At 51.5% G+C, this 27,116-nt stretch overlaps 1 protein-coding gene across 2 annotated transcripts in view; it reads left to right on the top strand.

Annotated features, from left to right (window-relative positions):
• PLCG2 (phospholipase C gamma 2) overlaps positions 1-27,116 on the top strand; it is a 144,543-nt gene that overhangs the window by 97,432 nt on the left and 19,995 nt on the right. For both annotated transcript variants that reach the window (XM_057712774.1, XM_057712775.1), the window contains 12 exons: positions 355-474; positions 4,332-4,512; positions 5,970-6,041; positions 9,374-9,483; positions 12,166-12,262; positions 13,589-13,655; positions 15,310-15,467; positions 19,627-19,729; positions 21,190-21,399; positions 22,837-22,982; positions 23,874-23,988; positions 24,904-25,071. In XM_057712774.1, coding sequence (XP_057568757.1) covers positions 355-474; positions 4,332-4,512; positions 5,970-6,041; positions 9,374-9,483; positions 12,166-12,262; positions 13,589-13,655; positions 15,310-15,467; positions 19,627-19,729; positions 21,190-21,399; positions 22,837-22,982; positions 23,874-23,988; positions 24,904-25,071 — 1,547 coding nt within the window. The remainder of the gene's footprint in view (positions 1-354; positions 475-4,331; positions 4,513-5,969; positions 6,042-9,373; positions 9,484-12,165; positions 12,263-13,588; positions 13,656-15,309; positions 15,468-19,626; positions 19,730-21,189; positions 21,400-22,836; positions 22,983-23,873; positions 23,989-24,903; positions 25,072-27,116) is intronic.

The raw sequence follows: 27,116 nt of genomic DNA, 5'->3' as shown, positions 1-27,116 counted from the left end.
TTAAAATAACCAGAAAGCCCTCTCACACCTTATTTCCTGTGTTTTCTGCCTCTGATTCTCTGACACTGCCGTGACTGTGCGGCCCTCTGATGCGTGGGTCCGTGGGGTGGGAGGTAAAGATGTAAGTGGATTTATTCGCTTGTGCTCCACGCAGACCCACTACATGCACGAGTCACCCAAGCGGTGCCTGGGTGATCTTTTAGAAACCTGCCGCCTTCAGAGGTGATTTTGGATGGGGGGCCCACTGTGTCATCTCCGTGGTGGGTTCTGGGGCCGTGTTTCAGGCATCCTGGGGACCCGCCGTTTCTGCCTCAGCGGCCTCTCCCTTGCCCTTTTCCCGGCCCTGTGCTGCAGGTGGTACTATGACGGGCTGAGCCGTGGAGAAGCGGAGGACATGCTGATGAGGGTTCCCCGGGATGGGGCCTTCCTGATCCGGAAGCGGGAAGGTACCGACTCCTACGCCATCACCTTCAGGTAGGTGCACGGGCTGGAGCCCACCGCGTGCTCTGCAGAGAAGGCCTGGGAAGGGCAGGTGTGGAGAACAGAGGGGGAGCTGCAGGTGGAGGCTGAGCTCAGTGTCCTCTGCCCAGGGCGCCAGCCACGGTGATGACAACAGTCCCACTAACTAGCAAAAGCAGACTGCGCTAACGTGTGCCTTCAGTGTGCCGGGCACTGGTCTGTGTTCTCTAGAGTAATGCGTCTTATATTAATTCACCTTCTCGTCCAACAACGCTATGGGGTCAGCATGACCATGAGCCCTACTTTTCAGAGGAGGAAACTGAGGCCCAGGGAGGTTAAATAACCTGCTGAAACATGCAGCCCGTACGTGGTGGAGCTGGAATTCGACCCCAGGCAGCCCTGGCAACCCAGGTGTGTGATGGTGCAGATCTTGTTTCCTCCCATCCGCAGTGGACACCCCACGGCCACTGCGAAGGCCGTATGGACCAACCATTTCTAGGACGGTGGTCCTCTGTGAATTCTACCCCAAGACACCCGATTCCTCTAGAGTCCACCAAAAGCAGTGTGAGGGAGGTTCAGACGCAGTTCACCACGTTGTCCCTCCATCTCTCCATTTGCAGGGTTTCCCTGCGTATTCTTGGTGATGGTAGTAGAATGCTGGCTACCATATATTGAGTTCCAAACACTGGGCTGCCTTCAAGGTCTCACCGGTCCATCACTATAGCCCAAGAGGGGTAGACCCCGTCATTAGAAGTAAGGCAATGGAGGCCCAGAGAGATTAAGTGACCTGTCCAAAGCCACACAGCCTCATCCTAGGCTGAGTCAGAGTTTCACACTCAGGCCTGTCCACCTGCAAAGCCTGCTTTCTTCACTGTGAGGTCTAAGCAAGAGGCTTGTGAGCAAAAGTGGCCCTGTGGGTATTTTGCTCAGTCTGCATGCTGATGTTAAAAACTGAGAAGTTTTGCCTGGAAATTTAGATTGCTTCTTATGAAAAATGGAAGAAGGTGGAAGCTCTGGGCCCACGGTCACACGTGGTGAAGGTGGTTACCGGCTGCATGATAGGGGCCTTCCCGGCTGCGTGGTAGGGGCCCCGGTGTGCCTGGGCTGCCCCTGTCCTTCCTTTCCTGTTGCCCTGGCCCATCCCCTTGGTTACTGTGCCAGGCGGCCCTCCTGGGCATTCGGATTTGCCCCCTTTGCCCCTGTTGTCTCTGAGCTGCCTTGCTGTGGGTGGCGGTGGTCATCACCACTGCTGTTTCCTGAGCACCTACTCCATCCAGCATGGCTCTTTTGTGCTTTGTGGTGCCAACAGGGGGCCCCTAGGCTTCTCGGCCTTGGTGTCTTTGCTGTCTTCCCCAAACCTCTTAGCGGTGCCTGCTCCCTGTGGATGGGAGTTGGGCATGTTCGGTGAACCTCTGCCGTAACAGGCACCGGGCTAGGTGCTGGGGGTTGCGTTGTGCTGTAATGTTTCATCAGTCACGATGCTTTGGGATGCAAGTGACAGAAACCAAACTCAATGGCTGAAATAAAAAAAGGGATTTATTGGCTACTGGCTGAGATGCTCAAGAGGTGAAACTGGCTTCTGAACACACCTGGATCCGGCCTCACCTGCGATCCTCGGGAGACTTGCTCTGAGCATCTCGGTGTTACTCTCCAAGGGCTTTATTCTCAGGGGGCTTTACCTTGGGGCGCCAGGACAGTGTCCACAGAGAGGATGAGTGCTGGGAGGTACTCCCACCGGCCCCTGCTTGAGCTGGGTGACTTGATTCTGATTGGGCGATGGGGTTGGGGTCACTTCCCTGGAAATGCATGGATGAAGGAGGGGCTCCCAGATTGATGCTCAGCTTGTATACATCCACTGTGTTCTGTGTGCACATCTGTCCTCCCCATGAGAGTGGAGGCACCCTGAGAGCTGGAGGTTTTCTTTTTTAGGAATCAATAAATGTTCGATAAGCACCTACTGTGTATCAGGCCTAGAAATACCGGAGAGAAAAAAACAGCCCAGCCCTTGCTCTCCTGAGGCCAGTGGTCTGGTAGGGATGAGAGATGTCATCACGTGACTTATAAATGACTCCCCTTCTTCCTTCCTCTCTCCCCCCCACGTGTTTGTGGGGTACCTCTCCCATACCAGGTGATGTTCTAGGCTCTGGGAACATATACTGACCTCCTGGATAGATTTCCACAGGAAGGAAGTGTCTGCTTTCGAATCCATGCAAAGAGATGAGGTTGTTGTCTGGGTGTGATTGGTGGGAGGCATCCCTCGGTGGGATGAGGGGCTTCTTAGCAAAGCTAAGACCTCAGGCGTTAGTGTTCACTGGCTCATAGCAACACACTCCAGGAGGCTGGAAAGCACAGCTCATACTCCAGCCCTGTTCTCCCCTTTTGAATGTTCTGTCTCCCCGGGAGGTTTTGGCTTGGCTGTTTATATTTTCCCAACCATCCATTTCTTTTGTTGCTTCTGGGTGCCGGACACATTGCAAATGGCTTACCCTGGGTTACCTAATGGACAGCGGTCCTGACCTTGAGACAGAAGCTGTGCGTCCCCAGCTCTGTGGATGATGAAACTGAGGCTCAGGGAGATTACCTGGGGAAGGAGCCAGGACCTGACTGATGCTCTTAACCTCAGTACCCCAGAGCCTCCCTGCCCTGGGGAGTTTTTGTATAAAGTTTTAAAATTAATTTTTAATTACATAAGTATATTCTCCTTATAAAAAATTAAGATATTGCAGTAAGGCTAAAGCCCTCCTGTGGTCTTTCCCATCTCAATCTTTGTTTTGGTAGAAAGCACAGTTTCCTAACTGGTGTCTCCATTAAGACTTAAAAAAAAATTTTTTTTACATACATAGGTATGCACCTGTGGAAAATATATAGTGCCATTTTAAAAAAATACAAATAGGACCATACTTTAGTTTCATTCTCAACTTGTTTTATTTACTCAGCAGTATTTCTTTTCTTTTTAAAAAATATTTAATAAAATATCACCACACATAAGCTACTGAAGAAGAAACCTAGCATTTTTTTAAACAGGACTTTTAGAAGAAATGGCTTAAAAGGATGTATTTTTAAAACAATAAAAAATGTCTGTTAAGGTGCAAAATTTTTAAAAGATGAGTAGTTTGCCCATAGTAAGTATTTCTGTTGCAGTTTTAAAGATGCTCTTAGCTGTAAAGTTGGGGTCAAAGTTACTTTCCCAAGTAATTCTATTCTTGCTGATAAAAGCTAGTAAGACTGAGGATTCTGTTCTCTCTTGAATGTTTTCTGCCTCTTGTTTCAAATAGATGAGGAAATAAAAGACTTGTTTTACCTTTTGGGAAAAAAAATTTCATTTGTGTACTAGGTGGACCACTGAAGATAAGATTTAAGGATTTGGGCATCAAGTCCCAGAATTCTAGAGTAGAGATGGGCAAATGGTTTCTATAAAGGAGCAGAGGATAAATACCTTAGGCCTTATAACTGCTCAGCTCCGCCACTGTAGAGTGAAAGCAGCACTGGCAGTACGTAAATAGAGGAACATGCTGTGTTTCAATAAAACTTTATTTACAAAAACAGGAGGGGGGCTGGGTTTAGTCTGTGGGCCATAGTTTGCTGACCCTGATCTGGACAGTTGGGTGTTCCTGTAGGCAAGGCCTATAGTTGGGGAGGAGGGGAAGGGCGAGAGGAGCTAGCAGTTGAGCCACTCTGCAGTGATTCTCCTGAGGTGCCGGTTCTTCTGTATCTGTTTTGCAGAGACCTACATCACTGTATTCCATGGGAGGGCTGTGCGGTGTTCATTTCTCTGGTCCCCTAGGATGGATGGCTAGGTTGTTTCTAATGGGTGGGTTTGTATGGCCGTCACCTGGCTGCCAGGATGTCAGCTCCGTGTGGTCTCCCCCCAGGGCGAGGGGCAAAGTGAAGCACTGTCGCATCAACCGGGATGGCCGGCACTTCGTTCTGGGCACCTCCGCCTACTTCGAGAGCCTCGTGGAGCTGGTCAGCTACTATGAGAAGCACGCACTCTACCGGAAGATGAGACTGCGCTACCCCGTGACCCCCGAGCTCCTGGAGCGCTACAACATGGTGGGTGGTTGACTCGCTCGAGACGCGGTGGAATATCTTGTCTGAGGTTATGATGCATCTCTTTGTTCCCTCAGCAAACCTTTATTGAGCAGTTACGTGTGTCCCGTGTGGCTCTAGGTCCAAAACTGTACAGCGTGGACAAAGACTGCCCTCCTGCTCTTATAGTCTAGTGTAGGGGAGACAGACAATAAATGAAGTAAAAATATATACAGAGCATGTGTCAGCGGGTGGGTGGTAAGTGCTACGGGAAAAAAACACACTGAGCAGTTGGATGAGTGGATAGAGTGATGGGGAAGGGGCTGCACTTCTCAAGGTGCTTGGGGAGATCTCGCTGACAAGGAGACACGTGGGCAAGGCACTAGAAGAGGTGGAGGAGAGAGCCGCAGCTATGAGGAGGAAGCAGGAACAGCCAGTGCAAAGGTCCTGAGGTGAGAGTGTGCCTGAAAGCACAGAAAGGAAGCTGCTTGTGGCTGGACCTGAGTGAGCCAGGGTAGGGGCAGAACTAAATAAGGATGGAACCGCGTGGTGCAGGGCCCCTGTGAGACACGAGCTTTTATTCTGAGCCATTGGAGGGTTCTGAGCGGGGAAGAGAGCTGGTCTGATTACCATGTCTCAGTTCCTATCAGATGGATTCATAAACTTCCTGGAGAGCGTCGCTGTTTACCAACCACGTGCCAGGACCCATTCTAGATACTGGGAGTGCAGTGGAACACCGCCAGCACTTGGGAAATTTAGGTTCTAGAAAGGGGAGCTGGGTGACAGCCACACAGCAGGCAGGGTGAGTTACAACGAAGAAGAGAAAACGGATGGCGCACTGAGGGGTGGCCACTACGTTAGACGGTGGCCAGAGAGGTGGGAGCTGGCCTCCTGTGGAGGGTGAGGAGGGGGCCCAGGGAGCAGGTCGGCGGGGGAGCCTCTCAGGAGCCGGCTCCGGGGGCGGGGCAGGCGTGCACAAGACAGAAGTGTGGCTGGTGGGGCTGAAGCCCAGAGAGAGAGGCAGGGGAAGGGCAGGATGGGTCTTCTGTGTGTGTGGGTGAAGCTTTACCCACCTCTCTGCGGAAGGAAGCCCTGGTTTGTGGCGTTTGCCAGTTTCCGTGGTGTAAATACTCCCATGGTGGCCAGTCTCACGCGGCCGACATGGAACGCGGGTCAGGAAGAGCAGCGAGCTTGCTCCAGCACACCACTGGGTCGATCTCAGAGCATGTGTTTTCACCAAGGAGCACAGCGCCTGGCACAGGGTGGGCCAGCATGGGGGCTGCTCTCATTTGAGGGTAAAATTTCCAAATTTGGGGGGAAATTCTTAATAGCATTTTGTTGTCTCCACCCACAAGGTGAGTAAACTGTGAGGTTCAGCTCTTCTACTAGAGGGCAGGAGACCATGAGGGTGCCTAGAATCCTTGTTCTAAGTAAGGGCTGTCCTGGGAGCTGCATTTATTTTTCTCTCTGTTCTTTTTCAGGAAAGAGATATAAACTCCCTCTATGACGTCAGCAGGATGTATGTGGACCCCAGTGAAATCAACCCTTCCATGGTACAGTGCCCGCCCTCCAAGTCACGCTATCACCTAGTCGCTAGATTGACCTGCGGTCCACGCCCCAGTTCAAACAGGGCAAGGGAACGTTTTGAAAAACTTGTTCCCTCCCCAATGTGTTTTTTTGTTTTTTGTTTTTTTTTTTTGAGAAGATGACGATGATTGACAATATGACATCTAGTTTCAGGGAAGAGGTGAACCGAATTCCATCCAAATGCAACTGTGCTTTGCTAAAATTCTGAGGTTTGATGAACCACCTTTGGGCCAAATAGCTTCTAATTAAAAGTCTTTCAAATGTTTCTTGCTCAGGGACTGAGCCTGTGGTGTTTATGAATTCCATTTGGTTCAGTGACCTCTTTGCAGTGCAAACGCTATCTTCCATTCCCACCCTGGCTGCTGTGTAATTTCATGCAGGTAGGGCTGGATTTTACTGTTAGCGTGCAGCTCCTGGTTTCATCTGAAATTAAGTTTGAGCCCGCAGAGGAAGAACGGTGGCGAAGTTTCTGTTTGGGGGGGGGCCGTCTGGTACACGATTAGGGTACAGTTCTCACTTAGGAAGGCGCCCTGCTGGTGGGCTCTGTAGAAATCCGGAGAGAAGTTTTTTTTGTTTTTTTTTTTTTTTAAACTTATAATCCTTGGCCAATGCAAATCCCTTTCAGCAAGAAGCGAAGTCTTGAAACGTTGTGGGTGAATGGAACCGTGTGTGAACACATTAGGGGACTTAGCTGAAGAGCAGAAACTTTCATTAGAAGTGACAGATGCTTTGACCCTGGGAATGACATGGCCTCATGGCAGCCCGACGTCAGGGTTTGGTGGAGGCCGTGGTAAACTGGGGACACACAGCCCAGCTCAAGGGCAGCCACCCGCCATTAGCAGTCGACGGCTGCCTGTCCAGAGACCAGGCCGGGTCTTCTCATTTCTCAAGACAAGCCAGTAACCTGGATGTTTGATGTGAAATTCCCCCATTATAAAATCCCAGCAACTAAACCAAGCTGTAGGGAAAGTCTTCCTGTACCAAGTGCGCCAAGTAAAACATGGCTGTACGTGGAATTTCACCGCAAGCTGCCAGACCATGGCGAGGGCCTCAAATATATTACTGTGATTGAAAAAATGATGTCACAATGAAAACAAAAACACATCGCAAGCAAGAAAAATAATCAGGCCTGGTCTCACCACCCTAAGGCAGTAGCTGTCTGCATTTCTGGGTGTTCGGTCCCTTCGGGTCTTGGTCCGCAGGGGGATGTATCTTGTAGTCACCACCACCGGCACCTGCCATTTCTGTTCTGCTTTGTTCACCTGCCTCTTGGCCACGGGTGCGTTTCTCCACTGCTAAGCTACTTAATGACCATTTTTGTTCAACCTGGTAGGCCAACCAATTTAGATGAAGTACATGGACTGGAATTTTAACTTCGAAAGTTAAAATGTGTTTTATGCTGTAGAATAATCTGGGTGACGCTGTCCGTTTAGCTGCGTCCCATCAGTGGCCATTTGGGTGTTTCTAGGCTGTGCTCTTCTCGTTAACACTAAAGTGAATTTCCTCACCTGTGAGGCTTTGTATCGTTCACTGTATGTCCTTTACATGAGTTCTTAGAACCCGAGTGATTAGATCAGTAATAAGAGCTAACACGTATTGATGACCACATAGTGAGCATTGTCCTAAGCACGCGATAGCTCATTAGTGCTCATAGCAGCCCCAGGCGTTAGGTACCATTTTTGTGCCCATTGTACGGATGAGGAAACTGAGGTACACAGAGGTTCAGTAATTGCTGAGGAAGATGTGGAGCTGGGATTTGGATGCTCCCAGGCGTGTGCTCTTAGCCACTTTGCTGTGCCGTGTGCCTGCTTGGTCATCCAACGGGTGACTCATTTCTCTAGTTCATGACGAACCTGATGTGAGGACCTCTCTGCCACCTGTCAGGCTGGAGACGTTCTCCCTGTGGAAGTCATTATATGGTATCCCCCCGACCCACTGACTATACCCTGCTTGTGGCCTTGGAGTCTGGCAGTGACCTCTAGAGTTTCATGGAGAAAGATGTGGCTCTGGTCCTCGTGTCTGCCCTTGAAGCAGGACGCACAGGCGGAGCCGGCTCTGTTTGCAGGTGCGGGAGTCAAGAGCAAAAGCTCTGGTTAGAGGTTCTATGGCAAAGCGTATAGAATCCACGCTGCTTCTTATGAAACATCACGAACTATGACAATACCTCACATTAACGGACTCGTTCTCCGCCCAGCCACTTACCAGTTGGTCGATTTGGGGCGAGGATACTTCATCTCTCTGTACCCCTATTTCCTCATCTGTAAAACGGGATACTGCTACTACTACTACCTGCCTGTTAGGGTTGTTGTGAGGGTTAAAGCTGACAGTACAGATAGAAGGCCTAGAACAGGGCTTTGACTCCAGTAAGCACGTAAGAAACGCCAGCTGTCGTCATTTTCATCCTTACATACATTGTCTCATTTAACAGTCTCAGTGACCCTGTGAAGCAGGTAAAGTTTCAATTCCCTTTTCACAGGTGGGGAAACTGAGGCTGAGAGAGCCTCAAGATTATATAGCTAGTGAGGAAGGGGCAAACCAAGATCTGAACATGACTGACTCCACAGCCCATGCTCCGAGGAGCAGTTTTACGGATTCCGTGTAAAACCCCCATTCCCGTGTCTTTGGGTCGGGGGAGGGGAAGCTGCTGATCTAAGCAGGCTGGCAGTTTCGGAGGTTTTCCCATTAGTGTTTGCTTGCTGTGTGGGTGTTCATTCTGCCATGGATTTGTGTTTGCCAAGCAGCCGGCGTTAAAGCAGATTCACTGAAGAGAAATTGTGTCCTGAGTTCTGTCTTGTTTCTGCCAGTGCAGAGACCACCTTTTGGTGAATTTCACGGAGGAGCGCCTCAGTTACTCTTGCAAATTGTCAGCATCCTGCAGGAATCTAGTTAGGGGATCAGTGGCCTAGGTAAAAATGCTGGGGAGGCTCGGGGATGGCCAGAAATGGTGTTGAGCTTGAACTTCCGGGAGGATTGTTGAGCATGGGCAGGGAGGACTTCAGAGGTGGTGATCGTGGCTTAATGTGAAGGGCATGTCCTTTCTTTGTTGAAATCAAGCCATCCTGGCTCACTGTGCAGTGTCCTAGGCCCCGACGTAGGCCAGGCCCCGTCCCCACTCCCTGGTACATCCTCGGGGCTGTGGCTCCCTGGCAGTGCCAGCCCTTCACCAGCAGATGGCACTGTCACCTTGGGCAAAAGCCTCCCTCTTTTTTGAGACGCACCCAACGTGCCAGAAAATGCAGTTGCCTCCCTCTGCTCCTGTCGCCTGGCCTGACCTTTACCTTCTTGTTTTCCCTGAAAGCCTCAGAGAACCGTGAAAGCTCTGTATGACTACAAAGCCAAGCGAAGCGATGAGTTGAGCTTCTGCCGCGGTGCCCTCATCCACAACGTCTGCAAGGAGCCTGGGGGCTGGTAAGCCTGGGGGAGCTGGGCCCCTTGACTTGTCCCTTTTTGGTGGCGAGACTCGAGTGCTGGCTGAGCTCTGGCCCCTTTATCTGCCATTCTGGGCCAGCTTTGGCCTGTCGTACCTTCTTCGGGAAGGTGACTGATGCGTGCTCTATTCAGAAAAGTGGGTAAACACAATTACAATATTATCACATATTATGTATTATTTTAATTATAACAGCAGCTGCCATTTATTGAGGTCTTACTGTGTACCAAGCACGATGCTAACTGCTTTCATACATCATCTAAGCAAATCCTTGTTACAACTCTGCAGAGCTATGACTGCGATTTATCCCCACTTTATAGATGGAATGAATGAGGCTTCCCAGGGTCCAGCCACTAAACAGCACAGGCTCTTCCCATTATGCAAGGCTGTCCATTATTTTAAATTACAATTCTTGTGCTGTCGCTTAGTCCTGTGCAATGGCCCCATCCTCGATTGAAGAGATACAGTTTTAGGCCAGAGGCACCTAGGTATTCGGGGGTTGAGTTGTCTCTTCCCTGTTTTCTCCTGGGAAGAAGAATTCTCTGCCCATCCATAGGTCCCTAGGCGGGTGGTTTCATAGGATGACTGCTACCTTAGAGCCACAGGGACTTGTTCATAACCATGAGCACTTGCAGAGACTCAGGCACCTCACAGAACTGGCACCTCTTCCTCCTGCAAGGTAGTTGGACCTGACTTAGAAATCTGAATAGCAGCTCGAGTGGAATGTTGTCAAGCACTGTCTCAAGCACTTCATTTGAAATAACTCATTTACTCCATACAGTGACCCTATAAGGTCAGTTTTTTCTTACCTGCATTTTACAGATGAAGACACTGAGGCACAGAGAAGTGCAGTAACTTGTCCAGGGTCACACAGCAGCCTTAGATTTGAAGCCAGGCCTTCTGACTCAAGAGGCCACACTTTACTCACTCGTGCGCTAGATCCATAGGTTTTCAAAGTTTTTATTTGGTTTGTTTTTTGTTTTACATCTGGAGAACCCCCTCCTTCCAATCCATTTCTTACCCGGATCCCCAGAGTTTGTTGTCTCAAGATGAGTTGAGAGACTGGAGTAAGTGCCTTTAGTGAGGGACTGTGGGTAAACCTTATGCCCGGCTGAGGTCCCCTCATTTCTTATTCTCTCCCTGGTGACAGTATTGCCACCTAGTGGGATGCCTGCCTCAGACCACATTTTTTTGCATCGTTCCAGACTAGAGGACCAAATAATTGTTGTTCAAACCAGGATGAGTTTGAGAGTGAAGGGAATGCGGTGTTAATTCCACCTGGACCACAGGTGTAAACCACTCAGTTCTGGGCAGACGGTCCATATGGTCTCTCTGAATACAGCGAGACTTTGATGGAGATGGGTCTGGAGAAATGAGGTGAAAAGAGCGTGAAATGGGCTCACAGCCAGCAAGTCTGTGTTCCCACCAGGCCGTGGGACAGTCAGTCCTCTCTGCTTATCCCGCTCGACAAACGTTTGTTAAGTGCTCCCGAGGACAGATCTGGTTATGACCGAGGAAGGTGTCACATGCGGGGAAGACGGATGTATAACTGTAAGTTAGCTGTAAGGTGTGGGCTGCTTTCACAGAAGCACAGAGGAAGAGCACTCAGCCTAGGTGGCGGTCAGGGAAGGCTCCCTGGAAGAGGAAGGCCCCAGCTGAATCTTCAGTGGTTAGGAGCAAGTTGGCTATAAAGGGCGTGGACTAAGGCATAGAAGTTAGACAGCTTGGCAGGGCCACATGGCGAGGTGGCTGCAGGTGGTCTGGAATGAGTATCGGGTTCAAGTCACAGGCAGGAGTTGAGGCCCAGGAGTCCCTGGGGGTTAGAGCGTTCTGGGCTCTGATTGCCAGGATGAACAGTCTGGGCTTGGTTTTCAAGGCCTCGGGAGCTATTGGTATGGTGGGGTCAGAGGTGCATTCTGGAAAGAGCCCTCTGGCTGCAGAAAGTGGCCCACGAGAGGGGGTGTAGGAGGAGCCCTGCATGTCCAGGCACCCGAGGTGCCGCCAGTTTGGTTGAGTCAAGACGTGTGCAGAGGTTGCTTATGTCTCGTGTTACTGGCGTTGCTACAGAGGTGGGAAGGTCGGGGGCGGAGGGGTACAATTTTAGCTGAATAATCCTGTTGAGCGCTTAATATGTACCAGGTGCCATTCATAGCTCGCAGCGTATGTTAACTCATATGGCCCCAGTAAAATCCTCTGAGGGGGGCACTGGGACGGACGCCCACGTACAGGTGGAGAGCCTGAGGCACAGAGCACTTCGTAGCTGGTGGTGGAACTGGATTTGACCGCAGGCCGTCAGGCTCCAGAACCTTCCTTATCCCACCCCCGTCTCCAAGTTCACAGCCCTCCCTGAAAGGGGGTAGGGCCTCCACTAGAGCTGACGTTTTGCCTTGTGTCACCGTCTGATGTCCACTTAACGCACTGAAACTTGTGGTGGCTTTGACCAAACACTAGGGTCATGGTCCGGGGGGGACGTGACCCCCAGCGCTCACCGCTGATAGAAAAAGCAGAGGACCCCTTCGATAGGTTCCACTGTCACAGCTAACGACCCCCTCTTCCGGTCACTCGCTGCCTCCCACTGCCCCCATCGGCTGGGAGCTGGCGAGCAGTGATGATTATTAACACCGCTCGGCCAAGGCGCTCTGACGCCTTCTGTGTTTCCGTAGGTGGAAAGGAGACTACGGAACCAGAATCCAGCAGTACTTCCCGTCCAATTACGTTGAGGACATTTCAACAGCTGATGGGGAGGAGCTGGAAAAGCAGGTGCGTCTCCATCGGTCCTGTTCTGGGGGACCCGCTGAGCCAGCTCTGCACTTCGCACACGGTACCCTGGGGTCCCCACGGAGCTCCCAAATAGGGATAGCAGAGTGATGGGGAAATTGGGACGGTCCCCGAAGGCGTGGGTGAAAGTCACTGTGACAAGACAGTCAGGTTTAAATCAAGTTGTGCTGGGCTGGAAGGCTTTGCATATGCAGGAGAAATTCCCTCTGGAGTGAAAATGGCCAAACAGGGAATTTGTCCTTTGCTTAAAGCGGCTTGCAGATGAAACACATTTAGTTTGGCCAGGCAGGCGTTCGGAACGTGCTTGGGTTGAGTAAGAAAGCCCTCCTGAGTGGGAGGTGAGTCGAGGCTCTCCAGGTGACGTTGCAAACCTGGTTTCTGTTCTCTGCTGCCTCTTGCTCAGAAGGCTCGAAGAGCAGCTACTTTCAGTGTGACAGCAGTGCACCGAGGCTGGAATGTTAGACCTTCTTCTAAAGACAGTTGGGGCAATCTGGGAAGGCTGCACGGAGGAAGAGGCCTTTGCGTGTTAAAAGTCAAGTTAGAGTTCAAGGACGAGAGACTGGCAGAAGGGAATTCCAGGTGGGAGGTGCAGCCTGAGCAAAGGTGTGGTGGTAGAAACGCAGTTTTGTTCATTGTGCTCGGCCTAGGCGGACACGTGACCCACCCCCACCCCACCCCCCAGCTGTGTCTGTCCCGCGTCGCCCTTTACCCCGCACCGCATTAGCCTGGTGGAGGGGTGGGATAGTACACGCGATGGGCAGATACATAGTTCTTCCAGCTTTCCTGAGACCAAGAAACTCCCCATCTCACCTGGCGCCTGGGATGATTCAAACGTGCAGCGGGAGGAAGAGCCGGAAGGCTGAGCGGGGTTCAGAAAGCCTTGAGGCCAGACTACAGAGCTTAGGTGTTGCTCCCAGAGGACACAGGAAGCCACAGAAGGTTCATGAGCTGGGTTTGAAAAGGAGGCCAGTCCCATTTCATAATAATGTCAGAAGAAAGGGTCTAGGGTGTTTTTTGAAACCAGATCCACAGAAACACTTCGAAACCTGCTCTAGATAGAATTCACAAGGCGCGTTTTTACGGGTTGGAAAATGAAACGCTGAACCTGCCGGCACCTGCTCGCTGCCGGGTCCCCGTCAGCAGCAGGCTTCGTTATTGAGCTTCTCCCGGTGGACGTAGCCTGTAATGAAAATGCATTTTAAACAGTTCCACAGGCAGTGTCTCTGCTAAACGGTGCGCTTTGGAAACTGGTTATCTTTTTATTATTCCCGTTAAGACGAACGTGAGTTATGTCTTGTTTCTTCACAGATTATTGAAGACAATCCCTTAGGGTCTCTCTGCAGAGGAATACTGGATCTCAACAGCTATAATGTTGGTAAGGGCACGCATGGTCTCAGCCCAGATTCCTGCCCACATCTCTCCCCGCCTGACCTCAGGACTGCCCCAGGCAGGGGGGCTGCTGTCCTGGGTCCTGCTGTCCTGGGTCCTTCTGGCCTCGACTTGGATGCTGAAACTAGTATTGGGCCAGGCTGGTCAGTGACTGTCATCTTATGTGTTGACTGCCATGCTAGTAACATCTGTAAAGCGCAAAAACAGCTCTGGTGCGTACGTAACAAGTGCTTGACGGATGTTGTCTGTTGTTCTTCACAACATCATCCTCATTTCGGGGTCCACCTGGGTTCCCCATGCTTTTCCAGGAGGAGCTGAGATGTTGGCCGGGCTTTAGCGGAGCATAGGGTTGAGAGGGTCTGGTTCTCAGCCCGGCTCTGCTGCTTAGTCGCTGTGAGACCCTGGGCCTGTCATTTCCCCCGCTCGGAGCTGCAGCTTCCCGGCAGCTCAGCTGGGCGTCGGGAAACCTGGCCTCCCCCTCGGTGCCCAGTGTAGGAGGGAGCCCACAGCCTCAACCGTGGTGGCTGTGATTTGCATGGCGCTACCTGGGCCTTTTAAGCGAGCATACGGCAGCTTCCAGACAAAGGGGCTGCAGGCAGTGAGGAGAGACTTTCTGGGCAAGAAGCTGGAGCAGCTCTCTTCTCCGAGCAGCGGTGTTGCCATAGCCGGCCTCCGTGCCCCCAGCAGTCGGTCAGTCCATTAGCCTCGGCAGGTGGGAGAGGGGTTCTTGGTTCCAGTTAATAGGTGAGAAAACCAAGCCCTGTAGGGACCACAGGAGCTGCCTGAGGTTCCGCTGCGAGTGACCAGACGAGCTGGGTCTGGGGCATTTGGGGCTCGTGCCCTCCCTGCGGTCACGCTTTGTGTCATCCTGCGCGGAACGTGCACAGCACAGGCTCAGGGTGATGGAGAGGGAGCTTGGAGTCGGGTCTGACCTGAGCCTCAGCTTTGCCAGTGCCAGCTCTGTGACCTCCGATGGGTTACGCTGCCTCAGTGAGTCTCCATTTCCTCTCCTGTGAAATGGCAGAACGGGAGCAGCACCCCCAAAAGCTGTGCTAAGGATTAAATGAGATACCGTGGATGTAATCTGCTTAGAGCGGTGCCAACCACGTGAGAGCCCAGAGATCTTAGCTGATGGTATCACTGGGCAGACAATTTCTCCTCTTGCAGCCTTCATTTTCTCTTTCTAGAAAATACTTTCTCTGCAGAGAGACCCCGTTCCCTGCCTAGCTTCTCGTAGCTGCTGGCCATCCGTTGCTCAGGCTGGTAACTCCAGTCTCTGCCTCCGTCTTCAATGGTCAACTAGTGCCCCTGTCTCCGCCTCAAGTTTCTCTCTCCTTTCTCTGATAAAGGACACTGGTTCTTAGATTTAGGGTCCATCAGAGATGAAGGGATGATCTCATCCTGAGATCCTTACATCTGCACAGACCCCCATTTCCAAATAAGGTCACTGTCACAGGAACTGCGCATTAAGTCATGGACCGCTAACCTGATACAAGGTAGACGTCCCGCTCAGCGGTGACCTTGACTGTCGGCAGTGACGGCTGGGTCGGGGTCATAAGAGAGGTGGCCCGGGCAGTGGAAATTCGGTCTTCTTGGCTTTCTAACAGGCTGATCAGGGCTTTTGTTATCCTTTCCCAAAGTAAAAGCCCCACAGGGGAAGAACCAGAAATCTTTCGTCTTTATCTTGGAGCCCAAGAAGCACGGCGACCCTTCGGTGGAGTTTGCCACGGACAGGGTGGAGGAGCTGTTTGAGTGGTTCCAGAGCATCCGGGAGATCACCTGGAAGATCGACACCAAGGTAAGCCTTTTGCTCACCTGGCTCAGGTGGGCCTGGTATCTTCAGGCTTCTGGTACTCTGCTGGTGGCAGGGAGGGGGAGGGGTGGTGGTGGTTCTGGGCTGCAGGAGGAGCAGGCCCAGCGGCCACACAGAGTTCAGGAGGGAGAGGGGGTGGGTTCAGACAACAGGAGCACTGCAGAGAGGAAAGGGGTATTGGAGGTCTGCCTGGGGGGCTGGGTCTAGTTTGAACCTTTAAAGGCTCACAATATGTGCAGTGACCCTTGATGTTTGAGGCCTGTCTGGCTCTGCGTATCTTTTTTTTTTTTTTTTTTTTAGTATTTTTTTTTGGCTACATCGGATCTTAGTTATGGGACGCAGGATCTTCATTGCCGCATGCAAGATCTTCATAGCGGCATGTGGGTTTTTTTTTTTTTTTTTTTTTTTTTTTAAAGTTATGGCATGTGGGATCTAGTTCCTGGACCAGGGATTGAACCCAGGCCCCCTGCATTGGGAGCATGGCCATCTTAACCACTGGACCACCAGGGGAGTCCCTGACCCTGTGTATGTTAAGAAAGTTTTGCTTTCCTCATTTGGAATATTTTCTTGTTTCTAAATATTGTTCAAAGCATCCTGGATCCTTCCAGCAGGCATTCACTGAGCTTGCCTCCTTGGACAGGAAAGGGCCCTGGGAATCCTGTAATTGACAAGACCCAGCCCTTTCCTTCCAGAAGTTTGTATTCTTGTGGGGGGACTTCCACTCTAGATGGGGATGAGCTTTTGAGGGTTTTTCCTGAAATGGAGTATTAGGGTTTGGCTGGAGGTCTTTTGAGAAGGTTGTAGGTAAGAACAAGATGTTTAGAATTAGGCCGGCTGGAGTTTGCATCCTGGCAGGGCTGGACTCTAGGTAGGTAACCACACTTCTCTGGGCCTGAGTTTCCTTGTCCGCAAAATTAGGAGCCAGATACCTAACTCACAAGGTGAAATGAGATGATGTGTGGGAAGTGCTAGTCCCAGAGCCTGACATGGCAAGGGCTCAGGTCATGATGGTACTTAATCATCACACTGTCTTCATGCTAGGAGGGCACGGGAAAGTGTTTCTGTGTCTCAGATGATGGAGCAGGGCGCTGTCTGCTCTTTCTTGGCTGCATTGGGTCTTTGTTGCTTCACACGGGCTTTATCTAGTTGCGGCGAGCGGGGGCTACTCTTTGCTGTGGTGCGCAGGCTCCTCATTGCAATGGCTTCTCTTGTTGCGGAGCACGGGCTATAGGTGTGCCGGCTTCAGTAGTTGCGGCACACAGGCTCAATAGTTGTGGCTCATGGGCTCTAGAGTGCAGGCTCAATAATTGTGGCACACGGGCTTAGCTGCTCCACGGCTTGTGGGATCTTCCCGGAGCAGGGATTGAACCCATGTCCCCTGCATTGGCAGGTGGATTCTTAACCACTGCACTGCCAGGGAAGCCCCTCCATTTCTCTTAATGGAGGAAAATCTGACTTTACTTGAAGGTTGTCCCCCTCATTCCCACCACATGAAGGTTTCTGAAACTAAGCCTAGCTTTTCAAGGCTGCAGTTCTCTGCCTTTGATCTACATTCCTTTTAAATTAGCTTTTACATCTGCTACGTCTCATCACATTTCATATGAATGTTAAACAAAAACCAGGAGTCAGCAGAATTGACCAGGATTCTGCTCTGTGCACAGCCAGCCGTAGGAGCTGCTGGTGTGGGGATGGGAAGCTGGCTGCCTGCTGCCACTGGGAAGCCATTAGGAGATGTGCTCTCAGCTCACTGCGGGGGCTCCTCACCGAGGCCTGGAGAACCTGTGCAAAAGACCAGTCACTAAAATCTGTCTAGTGAGTGAGTTTCCAAAGCCTGACCAATGACGTGTGTTGTGATTTCAAGCTTTGAGATGGCCTATGGGCAAAATCTGCGGAGCCGGAGAGTAACTGTTCTATAATTTTGAAGTAGCAACCGGTATTTCATCTTGAAGTGGTAATGTTTTCTGCTGAGGTTGAGAAAAAGAGTGACACCCCATAACTCTGTGCTTTGTGCGGCCAAAGGTCCTCACTGTGACACAGGTGTGGCTTGTCTCAGCCCACCCTGACTGTAAGCGGTTGTATTGTCATTAGAAGAGAGCTGGTTGTTGCCAGGGTTTCCTCTCCCCAAATAGCCTGTGGTGAAAATTGTGTCCTGAGAGGACAAAGCCAAGTTGGCATAAGGATTAGGAGAGAACACCTGAGGTTTGCGCTGAGCTAAGGCTTCAGTCTCCCTGACAGCATTTGACCGTGGACTGTCTGGCTGACCTCCCTGGCCTCTTACTCCACGCCCATCGCGCCCACGCCAGCCCTTTGAGCCTTCCTGCTGCAGCTCCCTTTGTGCCCGGGAACCTTTAGGGAGTGTGGGAAGGGCTGGTAAAAAAGTTGGGTGTGCTTAGATGAACTAGGGCACATTTCACCTTCAGATCTGCCCTGGTGATGTGCTTGCTGTTGGAGCCCGTGTACAAAGCTTGTTTGCTGGTCATTGCCAGGGTCCACTTGGGCCCCAAGATCTTTGTCAGCAGTCATGGGTGAAGGCATTCTTACAGAAGAAATCGGGTGCCCTCACCTGCTTGTTTAAAAAGTGGGTGCTCTTGTCCTTGGCCTGGAAAGGTGTTTCTGGGGCAACCTGTATAGCACCCCTTGTTTGCCACATGCCTTTAATTCTCACGAGAGCTCCAGGGGGCAGCTACTCATGTTAGCCTCATCGTACAGTTGAGGAAACTGAGGCACAGTGAGGCTAGATGATTTGCCCAGTTGGCAGAGCCAGCAAATTGGGCCAGCTTTCAAACCCGCCTCTGAGTGCAGTCTCCACAGTTGTAACCACTGCGATGCTCCTGTCACCTGAAGACTCGCCACCCGCAGGGCCCTGCTCCCCAGGGACGTGCCTCAGTGGGGACCCAGGCCTGGACACTAGTGTCGAACGGCACCAATGTAGGACAGTCGGATGGGGGACAATGCAAGGCTGAGACCGGGTGAGGCAGTGGGCATTCTGGAAGGTTTCTCAGGGATGCAGCATCTGTCCCAGGCCTGGAGGCAGTGCTCCACGGAGGCGTCCTGGGGCAGGAATGGTTTGGGCAGGGTCCGGAAGGAAAAGCAATCTGATGGACCTGCAGGGGAGGGAGGAGGATGGGGGCTGCAGGACGAGGAGCCGGGACGTCGGTGCTGTGGTTCAGGGGGACCGAGGATGTGAACCCTGGGGCACTTCAGAGAGGCCTCCTCTAGCACCTGGTGGCGGATGGTGTGGAAGAGGTGAATAGAGTGGTAACACGGGGGAGGCCGACTGCTTGAGCATCTGGTCTTGGCCTGCTGCGGAGCCTGGGGGGAGGTACTCAGCCTCTCTCGGTGCTGCGGTGTCTTTGTAAAATGGAGATAAATTCTACGTCTCAGGCAGCGTGGGCTCAGATGATATCCGTCAAGCACTTAGTGTGCGATGCCTGAAGCTCAGCAGCCCCCTAGGTGGTCCGTGTTCTCGTCTGCATGCGATACTCTCTCTAGGGTCCCCTCCTTGGCCAGTGGGAGCATGAGTCAGAACTAGGTGAGGCCTGAGAGGGTTACCTGGTTTGGAGTGGAGTGAGCAGCCCATCCTTACTTGGAGATGGATCTGACTGTGGGTCCTCCGAGGGCGAGTGCCTCCCAAGTCCGTGGTGTGTTGCCTGAGCCCTGGAGAGCCCTTCGCACAGAGCTGTGCACACTGCAGGGAAGTGGGGTGCAGAGGACAGTGAGTAAGGACAAGGATGCCATGGCCTACAGAGGTCCTGGGCTTGGAGAACTAGAATTTGATGAACTGTAGCAGTGTGGTTTTAGGGGGAGGCCTAGGGCAGTGGGCCGAGAGCAGAGAGTTAAGGAGAGAGGGCTGGTGACAAAGAAGAGCCCTCGTTCTGCCAGTTCTCAAGAGTTGTGGTCAGAGACTGAGCTAGACGGTGATCCTGCATGGAGACAGCTTGCTGGAGAATTTCCACAGTAAAAGGAAGGAAAGAGAGAGGAGGGGCAGGGGATAAGAGAACTTTCCACAGCGTTGAAGATACGTGAGGGCCCAGGGGAGAGAGAGGGGACTCAGAGGAAGAAGACACCTGCCAGGTGCAAGGAGGATGGGGTTTCTCAGGTGCCAGCTTGAGGGCTGAAACTAAAGACGGTTGGCTCCACACAGGAGAACAACATGAGGTACTGGGAGAAGAACCAGTCCATCGCCATCGAGCTCTCGGACCTGGTCGTCTACTGCAAACCAGCCAGCAAGACCAAGGATAACCTAGGTACGGTCTCCCATCACTCTGCCTCCCACCCTTGCTGAAAACTTGACTTCTCTTGAGTCCGGCGTCGTCAGAGGGCACAGTGAGAGCAGCTCCCGCTCATCCCCAGTGTGCACGTGAGACCCTCCCCTTCCTTTTGTCCTCTGGGAGGATGCTGGTGAAACAGGCCCTTCCTGTATCTTCAGAAGGAAAACCCTCTTAAAGGGTGGATTAGTTTTTCTGCTGCCATGATAAGTTACGACAGACTCAGTGGCTGAAACAACATGTATGTATTCTCTCACAGTCGTGGAGGCCAGGCCGGAAGTCCAAAATCAGTACCACTAAGCTGAAGTCGAGGGGTCTGCAGGGCCCCACTCCTTCCACAGCAGGATCCGTTTCTGGTCTGTTGCGGGCTCTGATGGCTGCTGGCATTGCCTGTCACTCCAGCCTCTGCCTTGGTGGTCAGTCGTATTAAATCTCCCTCTGCCTCTCAGTTATAAGGATGCTGTGGTTTCATTTAGGGCCGGTAACCTCCCCATTTCAAGCCCTCCAGTTTAATCGGTCTGCAAAGTCCCTTTGCCACATAAGGAACACAGTCACAGGCTCCAGAGCTCAGGACCTAGACATCTCTGGGGGGGTCTGCTGCAGAAGTATTCAAAACTGGATCTTCTACTAAATTCTCCAAAGTGGCAAGTTCTTTGATCTAATAGTGGTCCTGTTCATATTTTCTCCCCACCCCTGCTTTGAGCAACTCCTATCTCTGATCTCTTGTAATTCTAAGGCAGAGGACCAGAGGAGCAGTCCTAAACCCCAGACTTAATGGTCCCTAGGGGGCGGGTCCCTCCACATGCGGGGAAGATTGTCAAAGCTCTGAACCAGACTGAGCGTGTTTAGCAGCTGTCCTACCACAGCCAGATGAGAGGCAGCAAAGCTTCATCCAAGCAAAGAATTGTTTGCGTGTTCCCATAGGTCTCCTCTCAGTCGTTGTCCCCTCAGCCACACAGGCATCCCCTCTCCTGTCACATCCCCTCCTGAGGGCAGTCGATTCTGCCTCCACCAAGATGCTGGCTTCCCTCATGTGGTGCCGACAGCCCCTTTGATGAGGAAGCCAGATCTACTGCAGCGTCCACTCCTCAGATCTCCCGCTCCCTGCTGAGCCCACCCCACCCCTTTCTATAACTGTACCGCTTTTGTGGTCTCTTACACAAAGGTGTTGGTAGTTTTAAACAAAAAATTACAATAATCCTAGACTAAAAGGCTTTGGGAACACTTGGCTCCCTTTTAATATCTGGGACCTCCCAGAGGGCAAGAGTCCACAGCAGAACCAATGATGGCAGTATCGTCATAACCCCTTGAACGTCTTATCAGAGAGAGATTCCTGGTTTCATTTTACGACCCACACATCAGGCGTTAGACCAGTGCATCAGGCACTAAGAAGATGTGCGACTCCCTCAGAATAAACGCAACTCCCTTTCTCCGTACAGAAAACCCCGACTTCCGAGAAATCCGCTCCTTCGTGGAGACGAAGGCTGACAGTGTCATCAGACAGAAACCCAACGATCTCCTGAAATACAATCAAACGGCCCTGACCCGCGTTTACCCCAAAGGACAGCGGGTGGACTCCTCCAATTATGACCCCTTCCGCCTCTGGCTGTGCGGCTCCCAGATGGTGGCGCTCAATTACCAGACTCCAGGTAAAGGGGCTGATTGTGGCCAATAAATCGAAGATGACGGGGCATTATTCCAGGCACAGGCTGCTGGGGCCACCAGTGTGACGTGGTGACCGGAGCACGTACTTTGTCTTAGGAATCATCAGAGTTCAGCCATCATGCTAACACGAGGCCCATCCCTTGAACATCAGAGCGGTGAAGGGGCCCACTGGGCACACCAGGCGCTTGTGTGCGATGGGCTCCAAGATGGCAGGTGACAGATGCTGAGTCAGTCTGGTTTAAGAGAAAAAAGAAATACATCCACTCACAGAGTTTAAAAATCTAGGAGTTGAGCTTCAGGCACAGCTGGATCCAGATGTTCAGTGGCTGTCTTCCGGTCCCCTCTCCTCTTCCGGTCCATCCTTCTCCGAGGGCTTCCTGCTCAGGCTCTCTTCTGGAGATAATCATATGCTGGGAAAAGCCAAATGCAAAACTTTATGCAAAGAGCAGCATTAATTACAGTGCTTTTTGCACTCTGGTGGTTATTTAAGCCTCTTTGGAGGACCTGTTCATCAGTAGGGGCCTACGTATCATTTCTGTGCCTGCACAGGATTCCACTGAGTGGAACCATAATGTCTTCAACGGCTCCCCTGCTGAGGCACGTTTAGGTCATTTCTCTTCATTTGCTGTTACAGACAGCACCGCCCCCTGGAACCTTATGTGAGCATCACCTCAGATGTGGGGGCACATCTGTGGGGCAGAATTCTCAGAAGTGCAGGGTGGACCAAACAGCTTTGATCAGCGTGGGCCTGAGGAAAACCACTGCACACCTGTATCCAGGAGTGTCTGAGTGAAGACACTTAGCCAGACTGCCCTCCATGGAGATCGTGGGCAGGAGTGCAAACGGGGAAAACGTTTGACTACCCCCTTTTTGGGATAACTGCACCAACTTAGTTTTAGCAAACTTTTTAGTCTTTGAGAGGTGAAAGTTCATGTTACATCGTAGAGCTTCCCTTATTGGTAACTTCTCTTTTTATGAGTAACATTAACCACTTTTTCATGTATTTAAGAAGTATTTGTGTTTTCTTTTCTGCAGACTTTATTCATACTTGTTACCCAATTTTTCTAAGGGGGTGTAGGTATTCACAGCACACATTTATCAGATTTCTCAATAAGCTAAATTTATATGTAGATATTTACCTGTCAGTTGAGTTAAACTGATTTTTCTACAGCATATCAACTTTTATGGAAATTTTGTTCTAGGTGGACATTTTTAGCTTTGAGTACCTCCTGGATTTTGTATCCTACTTGGAAAGGTGTCCCCAGTCTGAGATTTTTTTAAACCCATGTTTTTGAGACAGATACCTATTTTAACAGCTGCCTCAAATTATTTTTGGAAGAAGGTATACGTTATCCCCTACCCAGCCCCTTGGCGCCCCTTCTCTGGCCTCACTTTCAGCAGCAGTTACCTTTCCTTCCCAGATAAGTACATGCAGATGAATCACGCCCTGTTTTCCCTCAACGGGCGGACTGGCTACGTCCTGCAGCCAGAGAGCATGAGGGCGGAGAAGTATGACCCCATGCCTCCCGAGTCCCAGAGGAAGATCCTGATGACTCTGACAGTCAAGGTAAGGCCCAGCCTTCCCTCCTCGCCTAGGGACCTGGGGCCGCACAGTGTCGGGACCGCCCAGCCCTCTGCCGAGGGATCCTGGTCTCCTGGTTTAAACCGGGCAACACCCAGACACAGTTCAGGATCTGAACTGCAGTGCCCTCCAGGGTCACTGCAGGGGAAGAGGGGAGGGAAGGCATCTTCCCAAGTCCATCTCAGTCACCTCCCCTTGTCTGCGGGGGCGAGTTATGAATCCATCTCTGGCTGGGTTCAGCATCTGGTCAGAAAAAGCAGGAAATAAAGCATGTGAGAAACGGCTCTCTGGTCTTTATGGAGGAGAGAGCTTGTCCCCACAGTGGCTGCTCTGAGGGGTGAAAGCTCTTTAAAACTGATTCAACTTTCAGAGAATGTGTTGTCTCTTTGTTAGAATTTTTGTTTTCTCTTGTTTTGGAAGAACGATGCAAGGTAGAGAAATGAATTGCGTTTCTCATAAGATTAAGGAAGAGACACTGACGCATGTGTAACCAAAGGTCTATTTTAAAAAAAAAAAAGGCCCTTTACAAAAAGAATTCCACATTCTCCCCCATCCTTTCCTGGGAGGGGCTGGGAAATGAGTAACTGAACTCTGTAGATGCCGGCCTGGGGGGGGGGGGTGCTTTTCTGTGCCCAGGTGAGGTCCACCTGTTGAGTCTTTTGGTGCGGGGGCTCCGATCCCGGCTTATCCTTAACAGCTGTGGGAATCCTCCCTGACTCCCCACCCCCATTTCCTCATCCACAAAAGGGAAGCTGCGCAGGTAGCCACTACAGGAGGGTCTAGTCCTTCACCCGTGAAGACGCACCCACATAGAACCTGTTTGCGCTGCCCAGGATGGAGCTGGGAGAACCCCAATGCTTGCTCTTGTTGTCCTAGGTTCTGGGAGCTCGTCATCTCCCCAAACCTGGACGAAGCATCGCCTGTCCCTTCGTGGAGGTGGAAATATGCGGAGCTGACTATGACAACAACAAGTTCAAAACGACGGTTGTGAGTAAGTTGCCTGGGCTCTTTCTTCGCTCAGACTTCAGGGGGTTGAATCACATGTTGCGGGTGCTCGTCATCGGGGATTCGGGAAGGCACCAGTGTCCAGGTCTTTCCCTTCATCCCCCTTGCCCGCCAGGGGCAGCTCGGGGAGTGGAAACAAAGGGCCACACGATTAAAGAGTTGGACCCACTGCTGTGTTTCTCAGCCTGTGACTCACGTCCCGGGAGGCCCCAGCAAGGCTCCAGCTCCTCAGCACTCTGGGGTGGTCCCTTCTGTGCCTCAGCCTCCCCGCTGCTTATCTACTGAGCCCCAGGCTATGAGAGGATGTGGCTGACCCCGCCCAAAGGCTGCAGCCTAACCTGGGTGATCTTATCCCGCAGAGGCAGGGACGTGCAGAGAAAGGCTTGTTCTGCCATTCGAAGCTGGAAAAAACTGAACTGTGGCTTTTTAAGGCTTGGGATCACTGCCCCTGGGAGAAGGTAGCCCAGTGAACGGCTCACCTGCTGACCAGCGAAACTGGCATTGGTGGAGGGAGAAAGTTAACTATTTACCTTACTCCCCAAGGCTGGTTCTCCCTGGCAACTCCAGCCTCCACTACCTCTTCCGAGAGCCTAACCCATCTGCCCCATCAGACCAGGGACATGTCTCCCCTTCTCTCGCCCAGACCCACCTGTTCCCGCTCTGTTGTCCACCCCCCAGGGAGTTGAGATGGGAGATCTATAAGGGGCGGTGGTCTCCTCCCTGCCGCTTACTGCGGGCCAGGCCTGCGATGCCACTGGAAAAGAATTATTTCTTAGATCCTGGCCTAGATATGTATTTCCACCGTTGCTACGGAGATTCAAAGCCAACGGATGTAGAGATGGTTTACCCAAGACGGGGCAGGACGAATGGGGCCTCTGAGTGAGTTTGGATCTCCTTCCAGATGACAATGGCCTAAGCCCTCTGTGGGCTCCGGCACAGGAGAAGGTGACGTTTGAAATTTATGACCCAAACCTCGCGTTCCTGCGTTTTGTGGTTTACGAGGAAGATATGTTCAGCGATCCCAACTTTCTCGCACACGCCACTTTCCCCATTAAAGGGATCAAATCAGGTAAGACCCGTTTTAATGATAATGTTTGGTTTGGATTGGCATCCTTTTTTGGTCTGAGCTCCTGGCTTTGAAAAGAATGAAAAAAGCCCTTTTCCTGGCTTTTATTAAATCGTAGGTGGGTTGGACAGTTGATCACGTGGGAGCTCCTGTGAGCTGGGACAGGGACTGGGGAAGGTGACAGGATGGGATGCTGAGCTGGTCACAGTGCGGCTTCTGCATCCAAAACTGAATCATTAGTTGACGGTCTACCTGGCTCTGTAGTTTGATTTCATTTTGGAAGGTGAGAAGCTGTTGGCCTCTCCTCAGGCAGGTCCAGGGGCTGGTAGGGTGCTCCGGGGGAGGGAAGAGGTCCGGAGTCTGGTCTGAGGTCTGCGTCTTCCCGAGTCATCCTAGGCAAGTCCCCTGGGCTGTCTGAGCCTCCCCATCCTCCTCCATGAGGTCGGGATGGTCGATTATAACGTCTCCTCCTTGTGATTCCCTCCATGCTGAGCCAAACACAAGACCCGTTCCTGCTTTGAGAAGAGACCCTGGTTATAGACCCTTCTGGATTCTCCCTGAGGTCACTGTTCCCCGGCTTTCCAAGGATCATTTCTTGAGAGAAAAAGACTGCCCTCATTTTAGTGATTTGTATACAAAGATAGTCTTTTCTCTTGATGTTGTCTGGAAACCTTGGGTCCTATTTCCTGTGTTTTAAAAATCGTTTCTCTAAACTTGGAACATGTCATATATTCCCTAAATTTCTACCTTGCTTCGTATCATAAATCTAATCATTTCTACCACTGGGCACTTGCACAATTAGGTGTGGGTGTGGGGGGATGCTCCAGCTGGAAAATGCAGGTTCCTGGGCCCATCCCAGGGTGTTCTCATTCAGCCAGTCTGGGGTGGGGCCCAGGAATCAGCATGTATAGCCAACTGCTCAGACAGCACTTGGAGAAAACCGAGTGAGACCTAGGCTGCCCCTCTCATTGAGGAAACAAATTCCTAAGCAAATGAATAGATTAAACAAGAACTTGAGAAATGTTAAAACAGTCTGATTATTTTTAGCACTTAGAAATACCATCTTTCTAATTTAATAATAAGCAGCGCACACTCATTTGTAAGTTCGAGAGGCCTGATGTTTGCCAACAGTCTTGGTTAACTTGCCACCACTGGGAACTACGTTAAGCCCAGCAATTAGGCTGCAGGACTTTACTCTGCAGTGTGTCTTCTTCACGTTAGCCAAACAAGTAAGGCTTGGGACAGAGTTCTTTTTGTGGTAACTGTGCCCACCCGTTCCTAGCCCACCTTCCCTGGACTCATCCTGCACAGAGCAGGGTCTCCGCTGTTTCCCTCTCCTTGCTGGGTCCTGAAGAGGGATGCGAGCCTGGGGGCCCTCCCAGTGCTTGGAGAGAGCTCAGCTGATGAACCCTCCCTGACAGCCACCTGTGCTGCCTCAGCTAGAAAATGCTATGACTTAGCTGGGAGAGATTTAAAAAACAAAGAACATCTCAAGGATGATACAAAATGTGACCCCCCCCCCCCAGCTGTGAGATGCTCCCAGTGAGACCTTGTCTCCCCATCCGCGGCTGGCACGGCCAGGCACCTGCGTGTTCATGGAAGGCGTGACAGAGAATGACAACACCGTTGTGCATCAGGCGTGGGGCCTCCTGAACCCGAAAAATACACTCTGCCCATTGTCATTAGGGATGCACTTGAGCTTTTAAGCCAGCTGGAGCTCAGGGAAGAAGGAAAGCAACATTGATTGTGCTTGGTGCCTTCAACTCTTTCTCTGTTAATCCTCACAGCAGGCCTGTGAAAGGGGTTTTCTCATCTCCACTTTTTAAATATAAGCACTTTGGGGCCTAGAGATGTTAATTAACTAGCCCAAGGTCACACACCTGTCAGACCAGAGCTGGGCTTCGAACCCGGCAATGTCTGACTTCATACCCTGTTCTTCCCACGCTGCAGGCCACCCTCGGGGCCTCCCCTGCTCCTCATAAGCGCAAATACTGATGCTACATCAGAAGCTGTCTGTAGTTCCCTTTCCTCTGTGACACAACCTAAGC

This window comes from Hippopotamus amphibius, chromosome 16, assembly GCF_030028045.1.
Source record: "Hippopotamus amphibius kiboko isolate mHipAmp2 chromosome 16, mHipAmp2.hap2, whole genome shotgun sequence".
Taxonomy (NCBI): Eukaryota; Metazoa; Chordata; class Mammalia; order Artiodactyla; family Hippopotamidae; genus Hippopotamus; species Hippopotamus amphibius.
This window is presented reverse-complemented; position numbering and strand designations above follow the sequence as displayed.